General features: G+C 37.4%; 1 protein-coding gene across 42 annotated transcripts in view; it reads right to left on the bottom strand.

The window, feature by feature from the left end:
• Positions 1-24332, bottom strand: part of RBFOX1 (RNA binding fox-1 homolog 1) — a 1152005-nt gene that overhangs the window by 65572 nt on the left and 1062101 nt on the right. For all 42 annotated transcript variants that reach the window (XM_064725897.1, XM_064725899.1, XM_064725900.1 and 39 more), the window contains 3 exons: positions 20251-20343; positions 18453-18513; positions 12390-12443 (listed from right to left, as the gene is read on the bottom strand). In XM_064725897.1, coding sequence (XP_064581967.1) covers positions 12390-12443; positions 18453-18513; positions 20251-20343 — 208 coding nt within the window. The remainder of the gene's footprint in view (positions 1-12389; positions 12444-18452; positions 18514-20250; positions 20344-24332) is intronic.

The raw sequence follows: 24332 nt of genomic DNA, 5'->3' as shown, positions 1-24332 counted from the left end.
ATTGAGATCCTAATTACAAAACATAAAATAAATAAGTAAGTAAGCCCTATCCACACACTTGTTTGACCTCAGGAATGGGGACACTGGAATATGGAAGAATTTAACACCACAGATGCTTCCAAACCTGACCTAGTGCAGAAGCCTGCAAGTGAAAGTGAGCTGAAGAGCCAGAGGCATTCATCTGGCTGAGGGAAACAGTAACAAAATCACTCATTTCCATTTGGTTTTAAGAATAACTACAATAACTTCAAGTATGTCTAGAAAACAGCAAGATATTTTTAGAAGTCAAAGGTTACAGTTTATTTACATTATTCACCATAAATCCTAGATAACACTTGGCTTCCTTCATGCTCCATAGGTATTTTCCTGCTCTTTGCAGCTAATAATCTTATATTTTTTCTGATTTCATCTCATACAAATCCTATTTTCCCTACTCTAGTCATCTAATTTCTAATTAAAGTACTTCAAAACAGATGCTTTTTTCATCTCTGCTACTAGAGTGTATTTAATTTCTTGCACAGAGCCTTCTAATTATATTTTGACAATCTGCCTTTGAATTTGTACATAATATTAATACTGATAACTAAAACATTATTATTAGATTTCGTTAGAAAAAAAATATGGAACTTTTTAATCTACTTTAGTAAGAAAAGATTATTTCTTCTGCATCTAATTTTGGTATTAAAAGTATTTCAATTGCAATTCATACAAGTGAGGGAAGACTGAATTATTGACACTAAGATCTGGGATAAACCTCAGAACACAGAAACAATCTATAAATTCCCCAATGGGGGAAAAAAAAAATCTTATTTTTCCTCCAGAACACTAAATTCTAGTGTGATGGAATAAAGGATTTGTTGTGGTTTTTTTAAGAATGAGGATTTTATTATAAATTTTGAGGGAGCAGTGGCAGAGGGGACACTGAGGGGACCAGCCTGGGGTCAGGGACATTGCAGAGCCCCTGGAAGGGACAAAAACCAGGTGTCCCAAGATCAAAACCCATCCCCACTCATCCTTCTCTTCCTCCACTCTTTTCTCCTCCAGCCCATGATTAAGAACGTGCTGTTTGATGAGGTCCTTTGCTGAAGCACCACAGTTATTTTGAGAAATAATTACTCTAAAAATATCCAGGACTGTGGAAAAAAAGTGATGTGCAGTCATTAATATTTTTAGAATACTTAAAATTCAGTTCCCAGTGGTTTCAAGATCTCTGACTAAATGCATTTCTCCTATTTTTTTTTTAAATACTTTCAAAAATAAGTTTTTTGTGTACAGTTATTTACATGGTGCAGATAAACTAATCTCCAGAAATACCAATGGTGCTGCACAGAGTACTCACTGCCTCCTGTAAAACAGCTAAAAAAGTCACTGCATTTCTCCAATCCTCAAAGAGCCAAGAAGTAACACCAAGGATCAACATGTAGACTCGCCCACTAAATTATACAGGATTTTTAAACCCCTGCTGTTAAAAATAGCTTTTAACTGGAACCACTGTGCAGCCAGTACTACAGGAAGCTCAGAAATACAAATCTGCAATTAGCTGCAAAGAATTTACACAATTAGCTGGAATGTCTCATGGCATTGTTTTAGGAAGTATAAATTGAAAAAAACATTTTCTGCAGAAAAAAACCATAGACCATTAGCTGAAATCATGTTGTTGGTGTAAAACAAACAATGGTGCAAGGCTGGATTATGGGCCCAGCTCTCTCCTGTCACAGGAAGAAGATGAAACTTCTAGAAAGTTTTCCTGGCAATGGTTTAGAGTTTCTATACCATGACAGAGAACCTGAGCCTACAATGCACCACCTCACCGTACACATGGTATGAGTACCTTGGCTCATGGACCTAAAGTTTGCAATTTTCAGTGCTGGCATTTATTCCCCGTGAAAAATGCATGTACTTTATGACTGGCTTTTCACAAATACTAAAATGAATATTAGATATGTTGTGTTAGAAAGTAATGCTGTATTAATTCTCTTAAGTAGTGTGTTAAATATAGTTTTAGGTTAAAACAATGTTAAAATAGAAACGATGCCATATAGGATATTTTTTTAAAAGAAAGGACTCACAAAAAGCTCTTGGGAAAGCTGGGAAAGGCCAGTGGTGCTGAGTTCTCACAGCACCCATCTGCTGCCTTCACAGGGGAAGCACAGAAGAATTTCCAGTGGCAGGAATGAACCCACTCAATATCCAGGGCTGGGGTTAGTGCACAGGAGGCTAAAATGAGTGTTTGCAATACAGGAGCTAAGTAACTCACTACACACAAGGAGATTTAGTGATGATTCCATTACTCTAATCCATTGTACTCGCAGCTTTCCAGGTAAATCAGCTGCTCTTTACACATATTTTTTTTTTTCAATTGTATTACCAAAAGGAGGTTCTTACTGCCTCTCACAACTAAGTACCAGTTCATCCATTCTTTAATACTATTTACAAACAAAGAAATCCAAACAGAGCCACAGGAAAAAGGGATTGAAAAATGAAGCTATTTGAGTCTCATTTTGCCCACATTATTATAAACTGTTATTTCAAGAGTCTAATCTAAATCTAAACCTTAAAAAAGCCCCTTCTTTATTGAATTCAGTGATTGTTTTTCATTTTATTTTCCTCCCAGTCCAGCTGGATAATACCAAGTTCTCCATGAGTTAGTTCTGATCATTCTGATCACTCTTTTCCTTTGTGCCTTTTGCAACAGCTATTATTCCTAAACACTTTTGTGTTCAATGCATGAAGAAAAGTGTAAATCTGCACCTCTCATGAACAAATCAGGAGATTTGCGAGTGTATCAAGGAGCCTCATAAGCAATCCATGCCCTCTCTTGGTTTGCTGTTCTAAAAGTGTAATTTGATATTGGCATTTTCAGACAGAAATAGCACTGTTTTTGTTCTGGTCTGAAATATTGTTCTGTGATGGATTATTTCAGAATGTCTCACAGAAACGGATCAGAAACACCTAATAAAAGGCTCCTGTTGTGCAGTAATAGTGTATGTTAGCTCCCATTGTCCCTTCTGAGTAGGGAATTTAAAGAGAGTCTCTGCAGCCTCTCTCTTGAATACATAATAGTAGTTAAGTGCTCTCTTAGCCCTTCAGTATCAATAGTCAACTACACAGACTTAGCATGCTTTTAAATATGCTGTTAATTCAAAAAGAAGTGCTCTTTGAGGGCCTTCAGTTATCTGGGCTCTCTATAAATTGAATAATGGCCTTCAGATTTTAACACAACCACTTATGGATGGTTGTGTTGATACACTGGATTATTCCATCCATTATTAACAAGGAATAAAGTAGCATACCCCCAAACCCCATGCCTCCTTTCTTGCAATATGTTAAAAATACAAACAAAACCTATGTTTAATCCCACCAAAGCTTATATATAGTTTCACTTAACAAGAGGGTAGGGAGGAGAATCTCAAGTAGTTGATGTCTAAAGTTGATTTTGCTAAATCCAAACCTCTTCTGACAGCAAACCTGAAATATATTCAATTATTGAACAGCCTGGGTGTGCATGCTGCTGGTAATGAGAATCTGTGCTCTATACATACATTTATGTAGAAGGTCCCTGACTCACATATAACCTGATATACATTGTTTAAAATAGAGGGAGGAGAGGGAAAAAAAAACACACACACACCAAAAAACAGCCAGTGGAGGTGTCTCTAAGACATTTCCTGGGACCTCTCCATCCAAAAATTCTATTTAAGACATTAATTTTCCTTTTCATCACTTTTCTAAGCATAGTGAATGTTTCTTTATCATTGCCTCTTAGTGTCCCCAAAACACCCAATGAACTGTGGCACTGAGTCAGGGAACAGCAATGAATGTTACAGCAAACATCATTTGTGAGCCACCTTCCAATTATTCTTTGCTGCCCATATCATCCATTTCCCAGCTCTTGGCAAACAGCCCTCTCTCCCCAGTTATTCCTGTGCAGCATCCAGGATGCTGTCAAAAATTGGGATTGGAAGGTGTCAATATCATGCAAGCAAAAATCAGAGAAGCAGCAAAGTTTGCAGCTCTGCCATGAGATAATCCCCCCAACTCCCCTCTGTAGGATATAGAACTCATCCCACAGTAACAGGGATCTCCTCCTCCTTCTCCTGCCTGCTTAAAACCACACTGTGTGACTGACTTGTTTCTAATTTAATTAACCTGCCTTCCCATAGACTGGCTGCACTGCAGCAACAATTCATGTAATGTTTCCATTCACAAAGTAAAACAATTGCAGCAAACTGTCCTTTCCAAAATACTTGTCAAATTATTTATCAGCCACAGGCACCCCTTGTCTGGTAACTAAACTGAAACTAAATTGTACAAATTCAGCTGGTGCTTGTACCAAAATCCGCACCATGCTTAGAGAGTTTATCTGTGCTCCTGTATCATTGGCATCCAAGTGTAAATCTTCTCAGCAGAAAAGTCTAAAAACTGGAGTCTAAAATGCATTATCTAGTAGACAGAAATGTCTAAAAGGTCTAAAATGCATTATGTAGTCATGGAAAAAAAAAATGAGTGGTTCCATCAGGATTTCCTTCAAAATATATTTACTGTAAGATGTCTCCCTACAACCTCAGGTGCACATAAACTCTGTGACCTTCAGTGCCATTATTTTATACTGGGACATGCATCCCACTGAAGTTGTTCAGGATCTTTCAAAAATGAAGTCTTTATTCCTCATCATTCTATGTCCTCTAGCAGACAGAGCAGGTAAGCTGGTAAATGATGGCTATTCTTGGTTCACTTGTAACTTTGAGAGAAAACATGAGAGAAATTCCCAAGTATAAACTTCTGAAGTCAACTCTGAGCTGGAATTATACTCTGCTTGAAAGGAGATGCTTGAGAATACACAAAATGCACTCATCTTCTGCTGATAACTAAAATAGGTTGCATTCATACATCTGCCTGTTGAATAAAGATAGGAATAGGAAAAAAATCACACAATAGATGAAACTGGAGCCTTTCTGCCCAAACACAAACCCTAGAGTTTCAACATGGCCCTGCAGGGATTACAAGTGGATGTGTTTATGCTTTATCCTCTCATATTGTGTCAAGACACTATTTTCTGTGTAAATCACCTATTTCAGTAAATCTATAAGACAGAGATGCAAATCTAATGCAATTAGATGCAGAGATGCAAATTACTAATCCCTCAGTTCTCCTTGCTTACACCAGCAAATGCTGGTTCTGACTTATAAATAAAATTCTATTCTGAATGACAAGCTGAGAATATAAAAGACCAAAAATTGAATCATCATGCATAATCCTGGCTTTAGCTAGTCTATTTCCTCCCTAGCCCAGACAGGTTCCAGAATTTCAGGAGCATGAAAAACCATTACAAAAATGGTAATGCAATGTTCCCAAAGTTTCCAAAGCACTCACTTTTACTAGAAGCAATTCTATGCTTGGAGATTTCCAAAGAAAATCTGAGAGCACCAAACCAACAGAGCTTGTAAACTTGTAAAGTACAGCCCCCTCTCAGCTTCCTCCACAATGAATAAATGAATGAAAACTGTATTTTGAAAGTTCCTCTCAATAAGCATTATGAAATGCAATTACAGTGCATATTGGGGATCCTGTCCTCCAATGTCCAAAATGGGAAAAAAATGTATAAGAAGGAAGAGAAAACATTAGCAATATGTTTAGAATACAATTAACCATAATCTTAAACTAATTTAGCATTAATTTACAGATGTAATCAAGGTTTAACACAGAGCAGAGTTGTTTTCCATTCCACTTAACTGTATTAACTTTACATTTCATATATTACTTTATTACTTAGCATTTGAGAAGAGTTTGTCTGCCTGACTGTCCATCCTAACACATGGATCTTCCTAACCTGGTTATTCTTCTAATCAGAGGAATTTATTCCTCCACATAACTGCTCCAACTTATCTAGGATTGCAAATATCCCCCCCAGTTCTGAACAAACAAATGTTTTAGTGATGCCCTTGCAGTTGGCCTTAAATTTTCCTCTCAGAGATCCTTAAGCCGGTGCTTTTTACACCTATCCATGGCTGGTGCTTGGGTTACAGCCCAAGTTTTATGCTAAAAATGCACCTTGCAGCCTTAGTCAGGCCCAGGCTGTGCCTCACCCCTGTTGCCCAGGTAATTGTTGAGACAGGAGCAGCAGCTCTGAAACAGCTGGATTTGTATCCAGCCTCAAAACCTACACCATCCACAGTCTGGAGATGCTGTCACCTCAGTTATTTAACTGCTTTTAGGGCTTTCACTAACCAGGAAGCCATAGAACACATTTTCACTAAGCACCAGAATGATGGAAGAGAAGTCCAAGGAGAAGTTTTCATTAAAGAGTTCCTTTGTCAGTAAGGAACAGCACTTAACTTCTTTTAGCCCTTTAAAATTTGGTCAGTTATATCCACAATAAGAACATCTGAACAAACACAAGAACTTAGAAGCAACACAATGACAAAGAAAGGACAGTACAGCTCCTGCTCGCTCAGAAGGCTTTCTTTTGGGGTTAAGGAATATCTAAAAACAAGGAAACCTTCCATGTGAACTCAGGAGAAACATGGAAACATGGTCATCAGAACAAGACCTACATCTCAGCAAGATTTTCCATCAAGCAAAGAGATCCAATGACCCATTCCCAAACATGTTCTTTCCCCTATTTTTAAAGCATCTTTCAAGCAGATACAGATTTCCTGGTTTTACTGATTCTGTTTGTGAACAAATCCATCATAACCCAGTATCAAATGGTTCCCCATATTAGACTGGGGTCAGAATTCACAAACTTTTACAGTGAAGAAGCAAAAACTCCCTTCCTTCACAGTTTCCTACCTTCTGGCATGAAGCTATATCTATTGAACATTTACAATTAAATAATCAAATCTATGGAATTTCTTCTAGAGATCACATAGAAGAGTATCAAATGCTAAGTACAACCTGTGTGATATAAATCCAAGAGAAACACCTTCAAAAGGGTAACACTGACAGAATCTGTGGTCATTTCTTTAAAATGTGCAGACTTCAAATCAAAGCTGAAAATAGGTAGCTTAATCTTGCTCCAGATTTAAATATATAATCAATTGACTAAATTAATCTTTATAAAAATAAGTCATTGGCATTAGCTTTGAATAAGCCTGGTTTAGTTTCCATGAGGGTATACATTTTAATGAAGAACTCATTATAATGTAGCATAAGACATAATTAATTCTGGATTTTTATTATTTATTTATTTTAGTAAAGAGCTAATGCAGATGCTGAATCCCATTTTTCTACTGGCTTTATTCATCTTTCATAAAACAAGATTTCCTCTATAATGGCTTGTAAAAGCTCCACAGAGTTCAGAAATGCATTAGCTGTCATCAGTGTTGTTAATCTACCTAGGAACTCCTCATTTGGATGACAGTACTTTTGATTTTTGAAACAACACTTACAGCTGTGTGTTATATGTTGAAAAGGAGCATCTAAATATCACAGGTGGAATATTACACAATAATTATTTGACTGTTAGAAAATTATTTAAGCTGACTATCTAACATGACTGCAAATATATTTAGAAAAATCTGCCTAGTCAATAACAAAGTTTGAACCCAAGTGTATGTAATCAAATAGTGAAATTAGTTAATCTATGGAGTGACAGACAGCTTTTAGAAAAATTCTGCTTTAGAGATATGATAGAGTGAACTTTTACCCCAGGATTAGAATGCTGTGCAAGCATATAACTCAGCTTCCCTAACTCCAAACACTGAGAACTGTTTCTAGGGTATTTGCTGAGCTTATGCAAGACTCATTTAAATTCAAAGAGAAACACTAGAAAGATGAAATGAATCCCAGGTGCTCTTACACTCCAGAAATAGATGCTTTAAGACATGAACAAAGAGAATTAGTATTAGCAAGTGTACAGGAATCCTCTCTTCCCCTGGATTCATCTTACTTAAGGGCATGGTTTTATATATATTGCTGTGGTAGTTCTTTACTTCTAATTATATATAACATTTTATTCCAAACCTTTGAACAAATTTCTGAAAGAAACTTTGTTACAAAAGCTGATTGTTGGTGGATACTGCTGGCTTCCAAATGCCAAAAAGACCTGGGCAGCTAAAACTTGTCTGTCTTCTGAGGGCTAATAAAATAGTTAAAAATGCAGACTCTTCCTTTCTCTTTCATTTTGAGTGATGGGAAAAATTTTTCCAGAGATCATGGAATAATTTCCCAAGAAACTATGGGAAATTACCCAGTGCTTCCCCAGGTGCTTACCCAGTCTTCACTGCGTTAAGGTTATTTATGAAATGAATACAACTACTCAGCTTTGTGGGATGACTTGAAACTGTCTCCTGAAACTCTTAGAACTTAATACAACTCAGGAAGAAGAAGAATGCCTTAAGTAAAAGAAGGATGGGATCTTCTGATTTCCACTCAGCTGTGCTGTAATTGTTCTTCCCCTCTAATCTTCAGTCCTTTCTTTCTCCTCTTAACTTCAACCTTGAAAATTCTGAAATACTGGTTTTGTTTATGACCAGAAAATAATATCTTCTCATATGAGTTATTGTGAATTTCCCTGTTCTCTGGAAGAGTATTCACTAGATTTCCAGGTAATTTCTGTAACATCTTTTCTCCCACCTTGCATTTGGGAGCTGCCAAAAAGGAGCCTCTCCAACAGGTGTAACAAAGCTGTTTTCTGCCAGGAATAAAAAAATCTTTTAAAGTGGCCTTACTGTGTCTCATGCTACCTGCTGTACAGGACTGATCTGCTGTAGCAACACAGGTGCAACAATATTCTATATTTCAATAAGGAGAGTGCAAGAGATTGCTCAAAAATTCATTGTTCCAAAACCCAAAAGAGAAAAACAAAAAGATCTGCAATAACTGAAAGGAACAACATGGAACTTGGCTGTCAGAATGCCTGAGGCAGAAAGAAAGGCTTGGTATTACAGATAAAATATACACTATATAAAAATAAGCAGGTGAAAATGATATTGTAACAAACTGCAGAAACAAAGAAAGTACCAGAGCATACCTAGTAAAGAACCTCAGCTGCAAATCTGGATTTTTCCAGCCATAAATGAGTGTATGGGGAAAAGAACAGACTCTAACTTAAATACAGGAAGACTATGGGATATATTTAAAACTGGATGGAAATACAAATAGATGAAAAAATGATCCCAGTTTCCATGAAGAATTTGTGAGATAAATCACAAAGTGCTTCTTACACATTTCCTTATTAGGACCTGCCTAAGAATTTAATAAATATTTTACTGGAAAAGATAAGAAATGGATAACACAACTTCATTAAGAATTCCTTTCTCATAAGAGGAAAACCCCCTTAAAGGGGGAAACCCTTAAGGAAAGTCTTTTATTAATTAGAGGGAGACTGTGTGGACATAAGTCATCTTTTTAAAAGTTTCCTATCCATAATCATATAGGGGAAAATGCAATTCTGTGAAAAGTTGGAATGATACATTAAAAAAAAACCCTTTTGTTTTCTCAAAAATAACATTTTCCCAGCAGAAGGATGGGAAGGGCAGGAGCCATCAGGGAGCCTTGCTAGGTCCTGGAAATGCAGCAGGAGTCTCCAGAGGGCCCTTCCCAAATGTGTCCCTGGAAATCCACACCAATCTCACCACAGCTAAAGACCCACGTTGCCAGAGTGCTGCAATTTACTGCAGCACCAGCATTTCACAGGCACAAAAACAGCCTTAGAAGGGCAACCCAGGAAGAGAAATCCATAGTGTTTTGCAAATATACAGTATTTTGAGCCCCCAAGGCGTTGTGCACCTCGGAGTCTCCATTTTTAGCTGCCACTCATTTTCTCAAGAAAGGTTTTCCTTCACAGAAGTGTACACTCCAAAAAAACCCCAAGCTATAACAATCATGTCACTGGTCCTACTGTTTACCATTATCTCCAAGGTTTTAGGGTTGATTTACATCGCGTTCCTCCCTATTTGACTTTAATTGTCTGCTTCAAGTTGTCAGGACATAACTATATCTTAGATTTGCATTGCATTAGGGGGATCTTCTCCTTTCTCTATTGATCTTGTCTCGCGGAGTAATTTAACTCCATTCTAATTTTCCTGTGCATGCGGGGTGCTCTCCATCCAAGGCAGTGAGTTATGTGTATTCAAGTGGTGCATCTTATGAATCTTGTTAAGCTTTAGCGCCTTGCAGCCCGCACTGATGGAATATTTAATCACAGAAATGAGTTGGCAGATTTGATGTACAATACGGGGAAGCCTCGCGGCCGCGGCGCCGCCGGCAATTGAGGAACGGGGGAATTTGCCATTCATCAGTGCCATCCTGACAGCTTTGTATAACCTTCTGTTTTTCACTTATTTATGAAGATTAAAGGTACTTTAAATCAACAGTTTCTCTGTAGATGTATCATCTTTATTTCAGAAGTGGCCAAATTTTTCATCATTTATTAGGAGCTAAAGGAACTTCTTGCGCTGACTGAGAAAAAGTTGGTGCCGTTTTGTCATGACAGTGCTGGAGACAATAAGTAAACTAAACAAGTAGAACTCTGACTGTTTAAAAACCACATCTCTAATTTTATAATTATCAAAAATTCAATTGCTTCTTCTCTAAGAAAGGTGGTGGAGGGAACCCAAAAGTAAAGATAAGTCACAGTGTTCTATTCTGAAATACAAGAACTGCAGTGTTGTTTTACTGTTTCATTTCCTAACAACTATAAGAGATCTGCACAATTTAACTAATTTTTAAAAGAAATTTGTTATGTTTAAATGTGAGAGATATAGTATTTTAGTCAATATACATAAAATGTATTTGACATGCATTGAAAAACCCAACAAAACCCAAAAACCCAACAAAACAAGCCTGCCTACATGTATAAAGAGAAAAAAAAAATTCTGAAATAAATGAAGTATCTTGATGGAACTTTCTGCAAAGGTGTGGTGGAGTTCGTGTCATAATTCATAAAATTAAATTAATACTCTTCTAATGGTAATTAAAGATTCTCATTAAGAAGGGCAAACACCTCCCTAGTGCTGGCAATAAAAATGCACTTGGGACTTTAGGAGGTTATACAAAAAAATCAATAACCTGCCATTTTATAATTAAAAGACAAAATAAATGTTAGGGAAAAGTCCAGTAAATTAGGAAAATTACCTTCAGGAGAGATTGAAAATATTGATTTTAATTTACAAACTATGTGAACTCTTCATGCCCTACTTCATGAGACAATTATAAGTCAGATTGTTAATTCTGCATACGTATTAGAAAATTGATTACTGTACTATGGGAATATTATTATATTTGTCATTAACACAAAGTCATTTATATAAAATGACTAATAACTCTGACTTTCTAATTTATGCAGGTTCAGGGTTGGTTCACTAACTACTCAAACGAGATCAATGTTAAATTCCTGTTTTCAACATAGACATACATCAGCAAGGAAATAAATTCTGCCTGCACCAAATACTGCAATTCCATGAAGGCAAAGTTAGGTTTTTTTATTATTATACTCTGACACTTTTACCCTAATTGGAAGATTTTTTTCTATCTCAATAGAAGCTGGTTTTTAACCACAAATATGTGTTTGCAATAGTGTCCTTTTCAACAATTTTCATCTTCTGAAGTCCCTCAAATTAACAAAAGTTTTCCAGCTTTGTCAACTGGAGACTCAAATATCTCCATGAGTGGAGATTCCCTAGCTTCTGCAGACATGACAACCTCTTCCCATGCTGAACTACCAGCAATGAAAAATGCTTTCCTGATGGCTGTTTGTGGGTAGCATTCAAATTCCTTTGGAATCAACTGGGTTTTGGACTACAAATAAGTTTATTTTCAATTCTGTTCCTAAATTATATGTAAAAAACAACTGCTAGCCATGACTGACTTCCAGCAGGCAAAAACTCAATCTCTAACACCAAACTGCAATCAGAATCAGAATTTGGTCTCAGTCAGGTGAAAATATAGATTTAAAATAAAAAAAAAATCAAACTGAAAAACTAACTATAAAAGGTAAAGAAAAATGTCAGGAAAAAAAATATGATTCCATATACTCTATACCTATGTATGTCTACATGTACTCTCTCTCTCTCTATATATATATACACATATATTTATAGATAAGATTTTTTTGGCTGTTGTTCCTTAAAGAATCCCTGGAAGAAGGTGACTGCACTAAAATATGAAATAAAATAAAATCTCATGTAAGACTAGGATATTGCGGTACATTTCATGTTATACTAGCTATTTTCCAATAAAAAAGGTATTCATATATCTTCTATATAAAGCTTACTATGCCCAGGTAAAGTAAAATCTTGAATCACAAATGTAAAAATGACTTTAAATAATGTGAATCACACAAAGAAAGCAAACCTCACACCAAACACAAATTCTGTACTTTTGCATGTTTTAAAGAGTACTAAAATGAAATATGGCCAGTGGGACAACCATAGAGCAATCCTTACCTGCATAGAACTCTGGACTATAAACTGCACCAACAACTGGATTTAATTTCCAGCCTGCAGCAAACAGAAACATAACAGTTAATATTGCAATTAGTGATAATAATAACAACTATTATTATGACTATAACTACTGTTGTATAGAAAATACAGACAAAATTACTTCAAGAAAGGTCACTGTCATTCAAGTTTCATAGTTATCTTTAATATCAGAGTCTGAGGTATGGAAATAAGTCATGAATCAAGGCATTCACCAGACATGTGGCATTTACTGGAGTGAATGGCCAGGTGAATTACCTTGGCTGAAATGCACATGGGTTTACTCCCCCAAGCTCTGGAATGGAGCCAGCACTATTTCAGGTATCCCCATAGCCTCTAGTACAGGGCAGATGATTCTCAGCCACTGTTTTGGCTCTGGTTATGAGCCAGAGGAGCCAGGGCAGTTCATTCCCTGGACACAAACATTTCTGATGAGCCTTTGCTAGCAAGGGTTACAGGGCAACCAGATAATGGGAGCATTTTGATTCTACCCTGGCAAAAGGAAAGCAAAGGCACAGCATGGCAATGTCTGTAGGAAGGAGATGCTCTGTGGGGTCCAGTGGTACAAATCAGCCACTGCCCTGCTCTTCAATAATCACTGTCCTCCCAACCCTGCACAGAACCCCAGCACAGAACTCACAGATCTGCTCTACCTGTGTCTGGCCAAACTCCAAATTACTGCTTGCACTTTACACCTGCTGCAGCATCCCCAGGCTGGCTGCAGACCCAGGGCTGTGCAAAGCATGGGGATGTTATCTTAATAAAGATAACCAAGCTGGAGGGACAGGAGGGGCAAGAGAAAGCAAAATAAAGTGCTGCAAACTCGTTAGTGTTCCCAGCTGTGGTGCAGTGCCAATTACTGCTGTGTGCTCAGCCACAGGTAGATCCACTCCCAGCTAACTGCAAACTCCACAGAACATCCCCCCAGCCACACTCTCTTCTTCCTTCAGTGAACAATTATTTTGAACCACTGGAACTGAAAAATTAGGGGTTTTCCTAAAGCGCACTCAAATCAGAGGAGTGGGAAGCGCTTCTTGTAAATGGGAACAAAGAAAAAAAACCCTGAGCAAAAGCATGTTGTAGACTCCAGAGCTACGGTACTTAAAATAGAACTTATAACTGCTACTGGAATCAAAGCACAATCCAGACACTTTCCAAAATCACAAAAGCCACAATTAGAAGAATTTAAATGCACCCAAGGTTTATTTCTGCCTTGGCTATATTGTGTAATGCAAAAGGACTGTGGAAAATCATTAAACATCAAGGCATAATACTAAAAAAGTACAATGCAAAAAAATCTCAATAACAAACTATTGCCACCCTTTCAAGCTACCTCCATCTCATGCATAGTAATTATTTGCCAGTAATTAACTGTTCAGTAAGACAGGGGAGGGGTGGTTTTGAAAGGTAACTCATGAGTAAGTTCAGAGTAAGCAGCTTTGCATGACACCTTCCTGTAGAAGTGACTGCAGTTGTTCCATGTAGTCAAAAGACAGTTAGGGAAGCTGGAAAATGTCCAGCCAAGGAGGGCTAAAAGGTTTTTCCGCCTAAAAATACCACAGGAGTTTTACCTGATCATTGAATTTCACATTACACAGGATTATATTTAGGAACATCAGAGCATAACATATCTCTTAGCCAAATTTTGTGTGATAGAAAATCATTCAAATTTTGAGACTTTGGGTAAAAATCTAACTTTACATATGTTAGGGAACATCCAATATTTCAAATGCAATGCTTCCTCAGAAGACCACTGATCAAAACTATGCAAAATGAAAGATTGGACAGAACTTTAGATCTGTCAGCTTTTGCTGTCAAAGCAGCTGACAGACATCTCTCAGCTTCTAAGTTACACTAACAGTGCCACAATTTGTCTGAGAGAAAGAAAAAAAAAAATCATCTTGGAAGACACAGATTGTTCTTCACAGCTGAAAGGCAGTCTCATATTTCAGCTCCTTACCACTCTCCCAGTGATGGCTGTCTCATCTAACTTTTTGAAGCCTTTGGAGGAAATACTTCATTCATGGTGAAAATAACAGTAATTAAACTTAACTTTATCTTGTCAGCCAACAATGTGCTGGCCCATAGCTGTGTGGGTTAATCAAGTGTGATGGGAGTTGATGTATCTGAGAGAGCAGCTGCCAAGTAACCCTTCTGCAGCAGCTGGAGGAGGCAAATTCTCGGCTGTGGGTGTAATTTTGTGCATTTTTCTTACTGTCACAATATTAATCTCCTCCTTGCGCTGAAACTGGAAAAGCTTGAAACTTAAAAATCAGCCAAGCAAAGAAAAAACCCTCTGCCTGACCCAGCTTCCCAGTCATCCAGAGAGGCACATGGCCAGCGTGCTGAAGGGAAGGAAATGATCCTGGGGGAACAAGCTGTGGTAGAAATGGGGTGCAGCAACACAAAAAGGATTATTTTTGCTTCATATTCTGGAGAGGCCACCATGGCCAGAGAAAGGCTTGGGTAGGAAAGAACCCTGTGACTCCATTTCCTTCCCTGCTGTTTGCTACCCAGGGAGGGGGACAGGGAGTGGGAGGGGATTTAACTGTGCTAATAGGCACTAGTTGTGATTTTGAATCTAAATTTGGAGCAACAGAAGGCTCAAATCCAAAGCACCACCAGTATAAACTTTAAAATATATTTATCCTTTTACAGAACTCTGCTTCTTGTTCCTCCTTTATTACTGCAGTTCTCTGAATGTACCTGCCCATATTTCTCTGTGTCCTACAACCCTTGGATGAGCATCCTGAATGGCAATATGAGCATCAGAAGAAAGTACAGCTGTGAACAGGATAGGTTGGAACATCTAAAATTGTCTCAAATATTTTTGCTAACATGTAGCACTCCTGACATTGAATTTCCTTGCAAAGAGAAATCAGTTGTATCTCCAAAGCACGAGGTGAGCCATCAAAATCATCCTGACTGATAACAAACCCACAGAAAAAGCTCTCCCAGCAGCTGCTCATTTGGGGAGTCAGAAGTCACTGGAAAGCATACTTATTTCAAGGACCATTTAGGACACAAAAGCACACCACTTATTTGAACAAAGCTGTATATATTTTTTAAAAATACCAAGTTTTTGTGCCTTGAAATCTACTGACTTCTGCAATCCTATTAACAACATGAGCCCTGTTATCAAACAACCAGCTGCATTCAGGAATGAAGCACAAAACAGAGTGTATCTTGTTTTTAAATTAAAATAAATATCAGTTCCTGACGTTTTGATAGAATACAACATGTGCCCCAACTACCTTTTGAATACCTGCCAACAACATGCCAGTCACAACACACACTTTGAAAGATAAAGAGAGGCATTAAAAAATAAGTGGTTCTGAAGGAAACAGAAAGGCATGTGCAAACAAAATGTTTCTGGCTACCTGCATCAGATGAAATTCTGCAAATTTTAATGTGCTGGTGGAAAAAACTGGCCTTATAGTTTATTTAAAAGATGAACCCTTTACCTTAGACAATAATCATCTTCAATAAATAATCAGCTCTAGCAGTGGTTAATTCCTGACAAAATGATAAAGAACTAGACTTGTACCATGCCAGGATGACTGATAGTACAAGCACTGATGAAACCAAATGAAGCCCCTTACACTTCATTCCTTGTTGCTTGGGATGATTATGCAAGAGAGACGTGATTGTGATTGTCGTTGTGTGTTTACTTTCGGAGATTTCAGACATTAAAAAAATGGTAAAAAATAAGAAAACAATCAAAAGCTATGAATTGCAAGCAGAGGTTTACAGGATATCTGGGAAAAGGTGTGCACATTGGTTGTCTGGTTCACAATAAATAAATGTTACTTATTTATGCACTGAACAGGGTATTTCATACTTTTGGTGAGATCTGGATCTGATGGAACAGGATGGAAAATGACAAACAAAACACTTCAAGTGGGAAACACTTAACAGCAGATTTTGCTCATCCCGGTCTTCGACATTAATAAATGAGAATGTGTGACCTGTCCTGTGCACTGTAGGACATAGATTTAAACTTCCTCTAAAACCACATGGCTAAAAATCTCCCATCTCTTATCACCAGCATTCCCTTCCTTCAGCACTGGCTGTGCTGATATGTAACATGTTATTTGCTCATGAACAGTTTTGTAGCCTTAGGATAATATGAATACAAAATATGCATCACCATTTACAGAAAAACTACTTTTATCATTGCAATATAGCAGGCAGAGTTCATAGCCTCATATGCACATGGTTAATTTAGCTCTGTATTACAACAAAATCTCTTTATGTGATCCAGTCAAGCCTCGTGTCTCTCTCTAGATTCACTGGGATGCTTTAAAACCAATAAAAACCAAGGAGATTTTCCCATCTGCATAATTTGCCAAGCTTCACATCTATATACAAAACGAGGAAGAAAACAGCTTTTAAGAAAGCATGAGGAAATTCAGCCCCTTCTTCTCCAGATCATTTTAACTACATCAATTATCACATCACATGAAAACCATACCTGTGTTTTATTTTTACTGTGTTACAAGAAAATGATGAGCTTTAATAAAAAATAAAGCCACTGTGTGCCCTGGATTTTAGTAAAACCTCCCTACAGAAAATATGATCCATTATATTTCAAAATGGAAAAGAGTCTAATCTACCTCAGGAAGCCTTTATGTGCACATTTCATCTGCTTTCCACTGTATGGGAAAAACTGAATTAAATTGTAAACCAAATAACAACAACTACAGAGCCTAGCAGAATTAAAAGCATAATTGCAATAAAAACTTCAGTTCATGTGCTATTGTTTGACATGACTAAGTTAGGAACTTGGTTGAATTTGAATTTTCTGAACCAGTAATGGCACACAAGCACGTGATCCAACAACTGCAAAGGAAAAAATTTAAAAATGTATTGTTTCCAAATGCTTCAAATAACTGTTGATTCTGTTTTTATCATTAAGTTGGTGCAATGTTGTACATTAAGTCAGTATTAGAATCAATTTTATTTTTAGATAGCTTGGAATTCTGATTTCTCCATGGGAAAAGAAGAAAAGCTGGAAAGCAGCACCCACTACCGGTCTCCCTTCTCCTAACAAATTGTGGAAGGAAGATATGGAAAATGATCTCTGACCAGATGTGTGTCCTGGTACTAAAAGATTCTACAGGAAAGCCATTCTTGCTGGTCTCCCTCCCCAAACCAAGCTGAATCCTCCCATCAGTTCACTCATCCCAACATTAACACTGCACAAATCAGAGAACATCACTCTCCCACCAGGTCCATGCCCTCCACAAAAGCCACTGGAGTCCAACACTAAGATTCCAGCCAGGAGGATTTAGGGTCCAACATTGGGATTCCAGCCAGAGGGATTTGGGGTCCAACACTGGGATTACAGCCAGGAAATTCAGGGTCTAACACTGGGATTCCAGTCAGGGGAATTTGGCATCTGATACTGGGATTCCAGCCAAAGAGATTTGGGGTCCAACACAGGGATTTCAGTCAGGGGAATGTGGGGTCCAACACCAGGATTCCAGCCAGAGGGATTCAGGGTCCAACACAGGGATTCCAGTCAGGGGAATTTGGGGTCCAACACTGGGATTTTAGTCAGAGGGATTTGGGGTCCAACACTGGGATTCCAGTCAGAGGAATTTGGGGTCAAACACAGGGATTTCAGTCAGGGGAATGTGGGGTCCAACACCAGGATTCCAGGCAGAGGGATTCAGGGTCCAACACAGGGATTCCAGTCAGAGGGATTTGGGGTCCTACACTGGGATTCGAGTCAGGGGGACCGGGGGGTCCAACACAGGGATTCCAGTCAGGGGAATTCAGGGTCCAACACTGGGATTACATACAGCCAGAGGGATTTGTGCTCTGCCCACCAGGCTGGGAATCAGCCGAGCTCTGCAGAGGTGCCATTCCTGCCCAAGCCCATCACATCCCAGGACTCTGAGCCCCAGGAAGGCAGGAGGAGCAGAGGGGGACCCCCAAGGAGCAGTGAGTGCCCCAGTGAGCAGGACTGGGGGTGGCATGCAGGGACAGTCACCCCAAGCAGGGCCCCGTGCACGCACTTACCGTTCGTGTAAGGGTTGACGGTCTTTTTATTTGTCATTACACGTGCTGTGGCATTATTTACCTAAGCACATAGAACAGGGGATTAGAAAGGGTTACAGGCAGGGCCCGTGTCACTATTAAAGGCATGCATTATTACTGCTATTAGTCATGTGAAAATAAAATGCAATTTAATTTATAGAAGGCAACAGGTGCATAACAAAATCATACTATTTATAATTACATTTACTTTCATAACCATTTTAACTTACAAATCATTTCAATAAAGCAACATCATATCATTTAAACTTTAATAAAAAGACATTAAAAGCAAATTAAAAGGTACTGCATAATTTAAGACTTAAGAGCATGCTTGTATTCCATGATAACACTGATACAATAAATACTCAAAACAGAAGAAAAAGAAAAAGATTATATGAAGGAACATGCAGTGGAGTAGAAAGGAAAGAGACAAGGTACAAGGAAACAAAGAAAATGTCAAAAAAGGGACAAACGAATTTTAGCAGTGTGCAACATAACCCTTTAGAAGAGAAGTACCATTGGAAAAGCAACATCTAGCATTCAACACTTGGAACAAGAGCCTTTTTCATTGCAAGAATTAACAAAATCATTCAAGCTTTAAAATCACAGCTAACAAAAGGATAAAAAGAGGGTGCATTATTTAACACAATATGGAGTTAACAATCTGAGTAAGATGTGCACGAAGTCATATCCTCAATCCAATCAGTGCCTCCCAGGCTTGCTTAAAACGTACACTCAATTACAGGCGTACCAATATATAGAAAAAAATGTAGCATCAAGAAAACTTAATACAACAAGTCAAAAAAATCCACGTGGTATATCAGCGCTAAATACGTGAAACGGCAGATGGACTTCTCCACTTACCATTCAGCACCATCGCCAGCATGGGTATGTATACAGTTACCATGGTTACTGAGAGTTTGGTGAGGGCCCTAAGCGCTACCGTCGAGGGGGAAAATGAAAAGGCAAAATATGCAACATCTTACTCAAAAGACGACAGCATTTTCAATTGGTAATTCTTTCTTTTTTTTTTTTTTTTTTTTTTTTTTTTTTTTTAAGTTCTAACAAATACGACTGAGGCAGTGTTGAAGGGGATCCAGTGGCGCGGCAAACGAGGCTGGAGGTTTTTGGAGATGGGGATGGATCAGGCCACCCAGCTTCCTGAAAATTAGATGGGAATATTTCTCAGTCTCTAGTCTGGCTTTGCTTCTTGCGCATCTTTTGGATGCTTCTTTCCCAATCTGAATTTTTTGAAAGCCACTGTGGATCCCACATCAACCCTGCAGCAACAAAAAGAAAAAAAAAAACACAAAAAAAAGGAAAAAAAAGGAAAACAAAAAAAAAGAAAAAAACCAACCTTTTGCTTGTTTTTTGTTTTGTCTGTCACACTTTTTTTTTGTTGTTGCTGTTCTCAATTTTTCTTTTTTTTTTTTGTTTTTTTGTTGGCTGTTTTTTTGGAATCTACTGCACCCATTGATTTACAAAACATCCAAAATAATAACTTCAAAATAATAAAGCTTTCTTTTTATTTTGTTTTCAAATCTGTCATCCACCTTTCAGCAACAATGATAATAATAATAATAATAATTACAAAAGAAATCATAATAAAAAACCCAAGTAAGGCCAGATTCTCTCTCTTTATATATAAATATATATATAAACAATGGGAAGGGGGAAAGGGGAGCACACAGAAGACACCAATGATGCATCTGAAACAACAAATGAGAGTGAAGCAGACATTTATAAAAAAGATGAAAAGGAAAATATTTTGAACATGCACCTCGATTTTACGGCCCTCTACCACGGTGCCGTGTAATTTCTCCCTCGCCCTGTCCGCATCAGCACTATTTTCGAAAGTTACGAAACCAAATCCCTGCATGCAGGAGGGAGAAGGGGGGAAAACAACATGCACATTATTATTTCAGTCAATGACCACTTGTTTGCTTATGTTCTCTCTCTTTAATTTAATATTTTTCTTGTCCTCGCTTCATTTCTGTAACATGCAAATTAGAAAAATTATAGTTGTATTGAGATGTGCAATAAATAAGCAACAAATGTGAACAAATTTTTTTTTCCCTGTCATCAGTTAGATAATACCCTCTCAGAAAGTCAAAGAATGATACCAAAAATACCTTTCTACATGTCACTACAGAGGAAAATAAATCTAACAAGAAGAAAATGAAAATAAAATAAATTACAGTGTTTTCACATAGAAAAAAATGAACTAATGAGAAAAGAAAATGAACCACATTTTAATGACATGCAGATATCTCAACGAAATAAAAAACATGTGCACAAAATTCAACACTGAATGTCAATATCTCTAAACATTGCCTACTCAGTCATGCTGTTGTGATCATAAGAAACACTGTTCCCATGCAACACTAGGGTAACTTAAACTTTTGTCAAACTATACAGCCTTTACTTATTTTTTTATAAAAGGAATAAAGGAAAGAAAAAAAAGAAAAACCACCAACAAAACAAAAGTACTTTCAGAACAAAGTATAAACTTTCTTGTATTAACAGATCAAAGAAAATCACATGATGTGAATATAAAAAGAAACTCTGATAAAAGAAGAAAAATGCAAACGTTTTGCATAAGTTTAACTGCTTCATTTACTTGTTCTGCATATTATTTTCCACATATAGAACATGCAACTGGTAAAACTCCAGAATCCCATATTAGTGGGACAAATCTGAAATTCTGCTTATAACAAATCCCCTCCTTTATAGTACTAGGCTAAAATAAACACTTTAAATCCTACTAAAATGCCTCTTATGCCCTGAGTTAAATAAAACACTGTTTAAAATGGCAAATATTTTTGAGAAATTTGACAGTGAAAAACATTTTAGAAACATACACCAACCCTTTGAAGTACTTCTTGCATTAGCACTACAATGCCTTTGCATGCCTCCCAAAATTATCCAAACCAACGCTCCTCTCCATCCCTGAGCTTTCTCACCCAGAACCATTTACAAGTCGCACGTGGTGCTTTGCACACAAGCAGTGCTTACATAGTTTAAGTGCTCCTAAACCCTATACTATTTTTTTTTATGCGCTATTTTTTTAAAATTTTTTATTTCTGTTTTAGCCTGAACTCTGTTCTGCTCCTGAGCAATCAGCCACTCATCTGCCTTTGCTGAGTTTTGCCAGTGTTCACCCACTAGGAACACTCTCTGCAGGGCTACCTACTACACAAAGTGACTGGTTTAAAAAAAAAATAAAAAAAGGAAAAATGATAATAAAAATAAAGGGAAGACATTTCTACATTCATTTACACAAAGGGGAAATCAAATATCAAACTAAGGCAAAACTGATGCCTAGCAGTGAGAAATGAATGGGTATGGACTGCAGAACTAATTAGTCAATCAACAAAAAGTGAGGCAACTCTCAGGATAATTCCCTGGGTTATTTGGGTTATTTCACCTGCTCAAAGAACTGAGTTATTTATTCCCATTTATAATGCAAAAAGGGCCATTTATGTACAGCAGTGTCTCTCTAAAGCAGCTTAAGCACAGCTATTCTTTTTCCCCGTTTGAACCCAGCCTGAAGCCTGAGCTCCCGAGTGCTCTGTCAGCAGCTGAATCCATTCTCACAACTCCTGATTCCACACATTTTCTCCACACCACTCCCCACAATTTTAGCACAAGGCCACGACCTCACTTGCCACAAGGCACTGAGGATGGAGCTCTCTTTTTCCCAAAGCACCAGGAATGGTGAGGGAAAGCAAATCCCCCTCCTCAGCACTCATCTCCATGGTTTAGATCCTTGTACAGACTCTTCTTATACCTAAACTTCTATTTCTTCTATAAATTATTGTCCCATCTTGTTAAAACTCTGTAAAAAATCCCTCCTAATTTAGGATACCATTAAGAAAATTTCACAGCAGAAAACATCACTGGATCCATGATCTAAGCAGAGTAACTCCATTCAATAGCAGAAATTTCCCCAATTCTGTTGTTTTTTTTCCTATTATCTTGCCTGAGGAATTGTCCCCTCCTGGAATTGCAAACATTTGGTGGGAGTTTAGTCAAAATTTTCTGTCACTCTCCTCAGCTCACAGTGCTACCAGTTAACTTTTGTTCAAACAGCTAAAGAGAAAGATAAAAACCTAATTTTACTAAAAAATTAGAAAAACATAAAAAGTGGAGCCACAAGCCAAGATAAGACAGGAACTTCAAAGATTCTGAAAATAATACTCATTGTCATTTTTTAATTTCTTATGTTGTACTTATTCTCATAATCAACACTACTTAACTTAAGCTCTTGCTATTTATGCAAATCTTTAACTTTACCTGGCTGACAGAGAAACTCAAGAACAAAACCCAGATTCACCCATCACACATTCAAATACCTACACAAACACTTCAGCATCAATTTAATTTGCAGCTGAGTTAACAGCTGCGTTCTATTAACTGGTAATGCAAATATAGGCCTTTTATTTTTAAAATCTGTCAAGTGATTTAATAATAACCAAGTTAGAATGTGAGGAGGTTCTGATTTAATTTGGGAGGCACTTTGGAGTTCTCCTTATTTGAAGGAAGAGGTGTTAATGTAATATACACTAGATACACATTAATAAATACACACATAAACAGATTTCTGAATGTATATATAGAGCTGTCTAGAGCATTGACTTATAACTGATAGAAAATGGTCAAAATTCCAAAAGTCATCAGTGCTGCTGTATATTTTAGCAAAACTTTCTTCATTATGATTACACATTCAAACAAGCAGAAAATTGTAGTATGACTCTTTCATTGATTTAGGGTTTTCTTTTATAGAAAGACTCCCTTCTGCAAAATGATTTTATACTTTACAGTGGTGCTGTAATGTTATGTTTTTTGAATATGCGATTCCATTTTTCTTAACTAGTATGGCATGAGAATGAGATTCCTTCTGTTGTTTTTGCAACAATTGTTTAAAACATTAACTATTAGAATAAAAAGAAAGAAAAAGAAACAGAAACAAAAACAATTCTAGCAATTCTTATGCCAAACTGCAGCTAGAAACAAATTTGAATTCTGATCCTGCAAACTTTGTTACCTGTACTCAGTCTGAAACCACTTAGTAGTCCTTTCAGTTTCAGTGGGATTTTATGAAAACATAGATAAGCACTGCCAGGAATGGGACTTTAATCTGGTGCATCTTAATTCCTACAGAATGGACACGAAATGATCAGATTAAAAAAATAAAAAATAAAAAAAAAAAAGAAAAAGAAAGAACAGAAAAAAGATGTCCCTCTCATTCCTAATATTCTTTTTTTTTTTCCCTTAACTTTCCATTTAATTGAGAGAATCTAAAGGTACTTCTGCAAACGAAAATATGGAAATATTCTGTAGCTGTAGCTGAAGTATCTCTGAGCAAGAGATATCCCTCTGAGGCAGGGATGTTACAAACTCAGCCAGGAAAACCTTTTCCCTCTGAAATCCTTCCCAGGATCTTGCCTTTAGCACAAGGCGTTGACATATTTTCATGCTGCAAAGCCAACGTCAAAAAAAAAGCTCAATTTGGAAACATCTCCTTATGCCATCCCCCAAAACTCTAACAAAACCTTTCACTTGTGCAGGTGTGGTGGTTGAAATGCCCACCTGGGCAAGGTTTAGTGGCCAAACAAAAGTTTAAACTCCTCCCAGATGTGCCCAGCTCCACCCTGTCAGCACAAGCAGCAAAAGTGGGAGATGGCTCTGGAAAGTAATGGGATAATGCAGCAGCAGGTCTGGGCAATCCATGTCTTTTGCAAACAGTGTTGAACAACCATAATTTAAAAATCATCAATTTTGGCCAGAGTAGGGGATTCTAAGCCACCCAAATTCCATCCATTTTAGTTGTTTACTGAAAAAGTGATGAATGTTCCAACT

This window comes from Zonotrichia leucophrys, chromosome 14 (genome assembly GCF_028769735.1).
Source record: "Zonotrichia leucophrys gambelii isolate GWCS_2022_RI chromosome 14, RI_Zleu_2.0, whole genome shotgun sequence".
NCBI classification, from domain to species: Eukaryota; Metazoa; Chordata; class Aves; order Passeriformes; family Passerellidae; genus Zonotrichia; species Zonotrichia leucophrys.
This window is presented reverse-complemented; position numbering and strand designations above follow the sequence as displayed.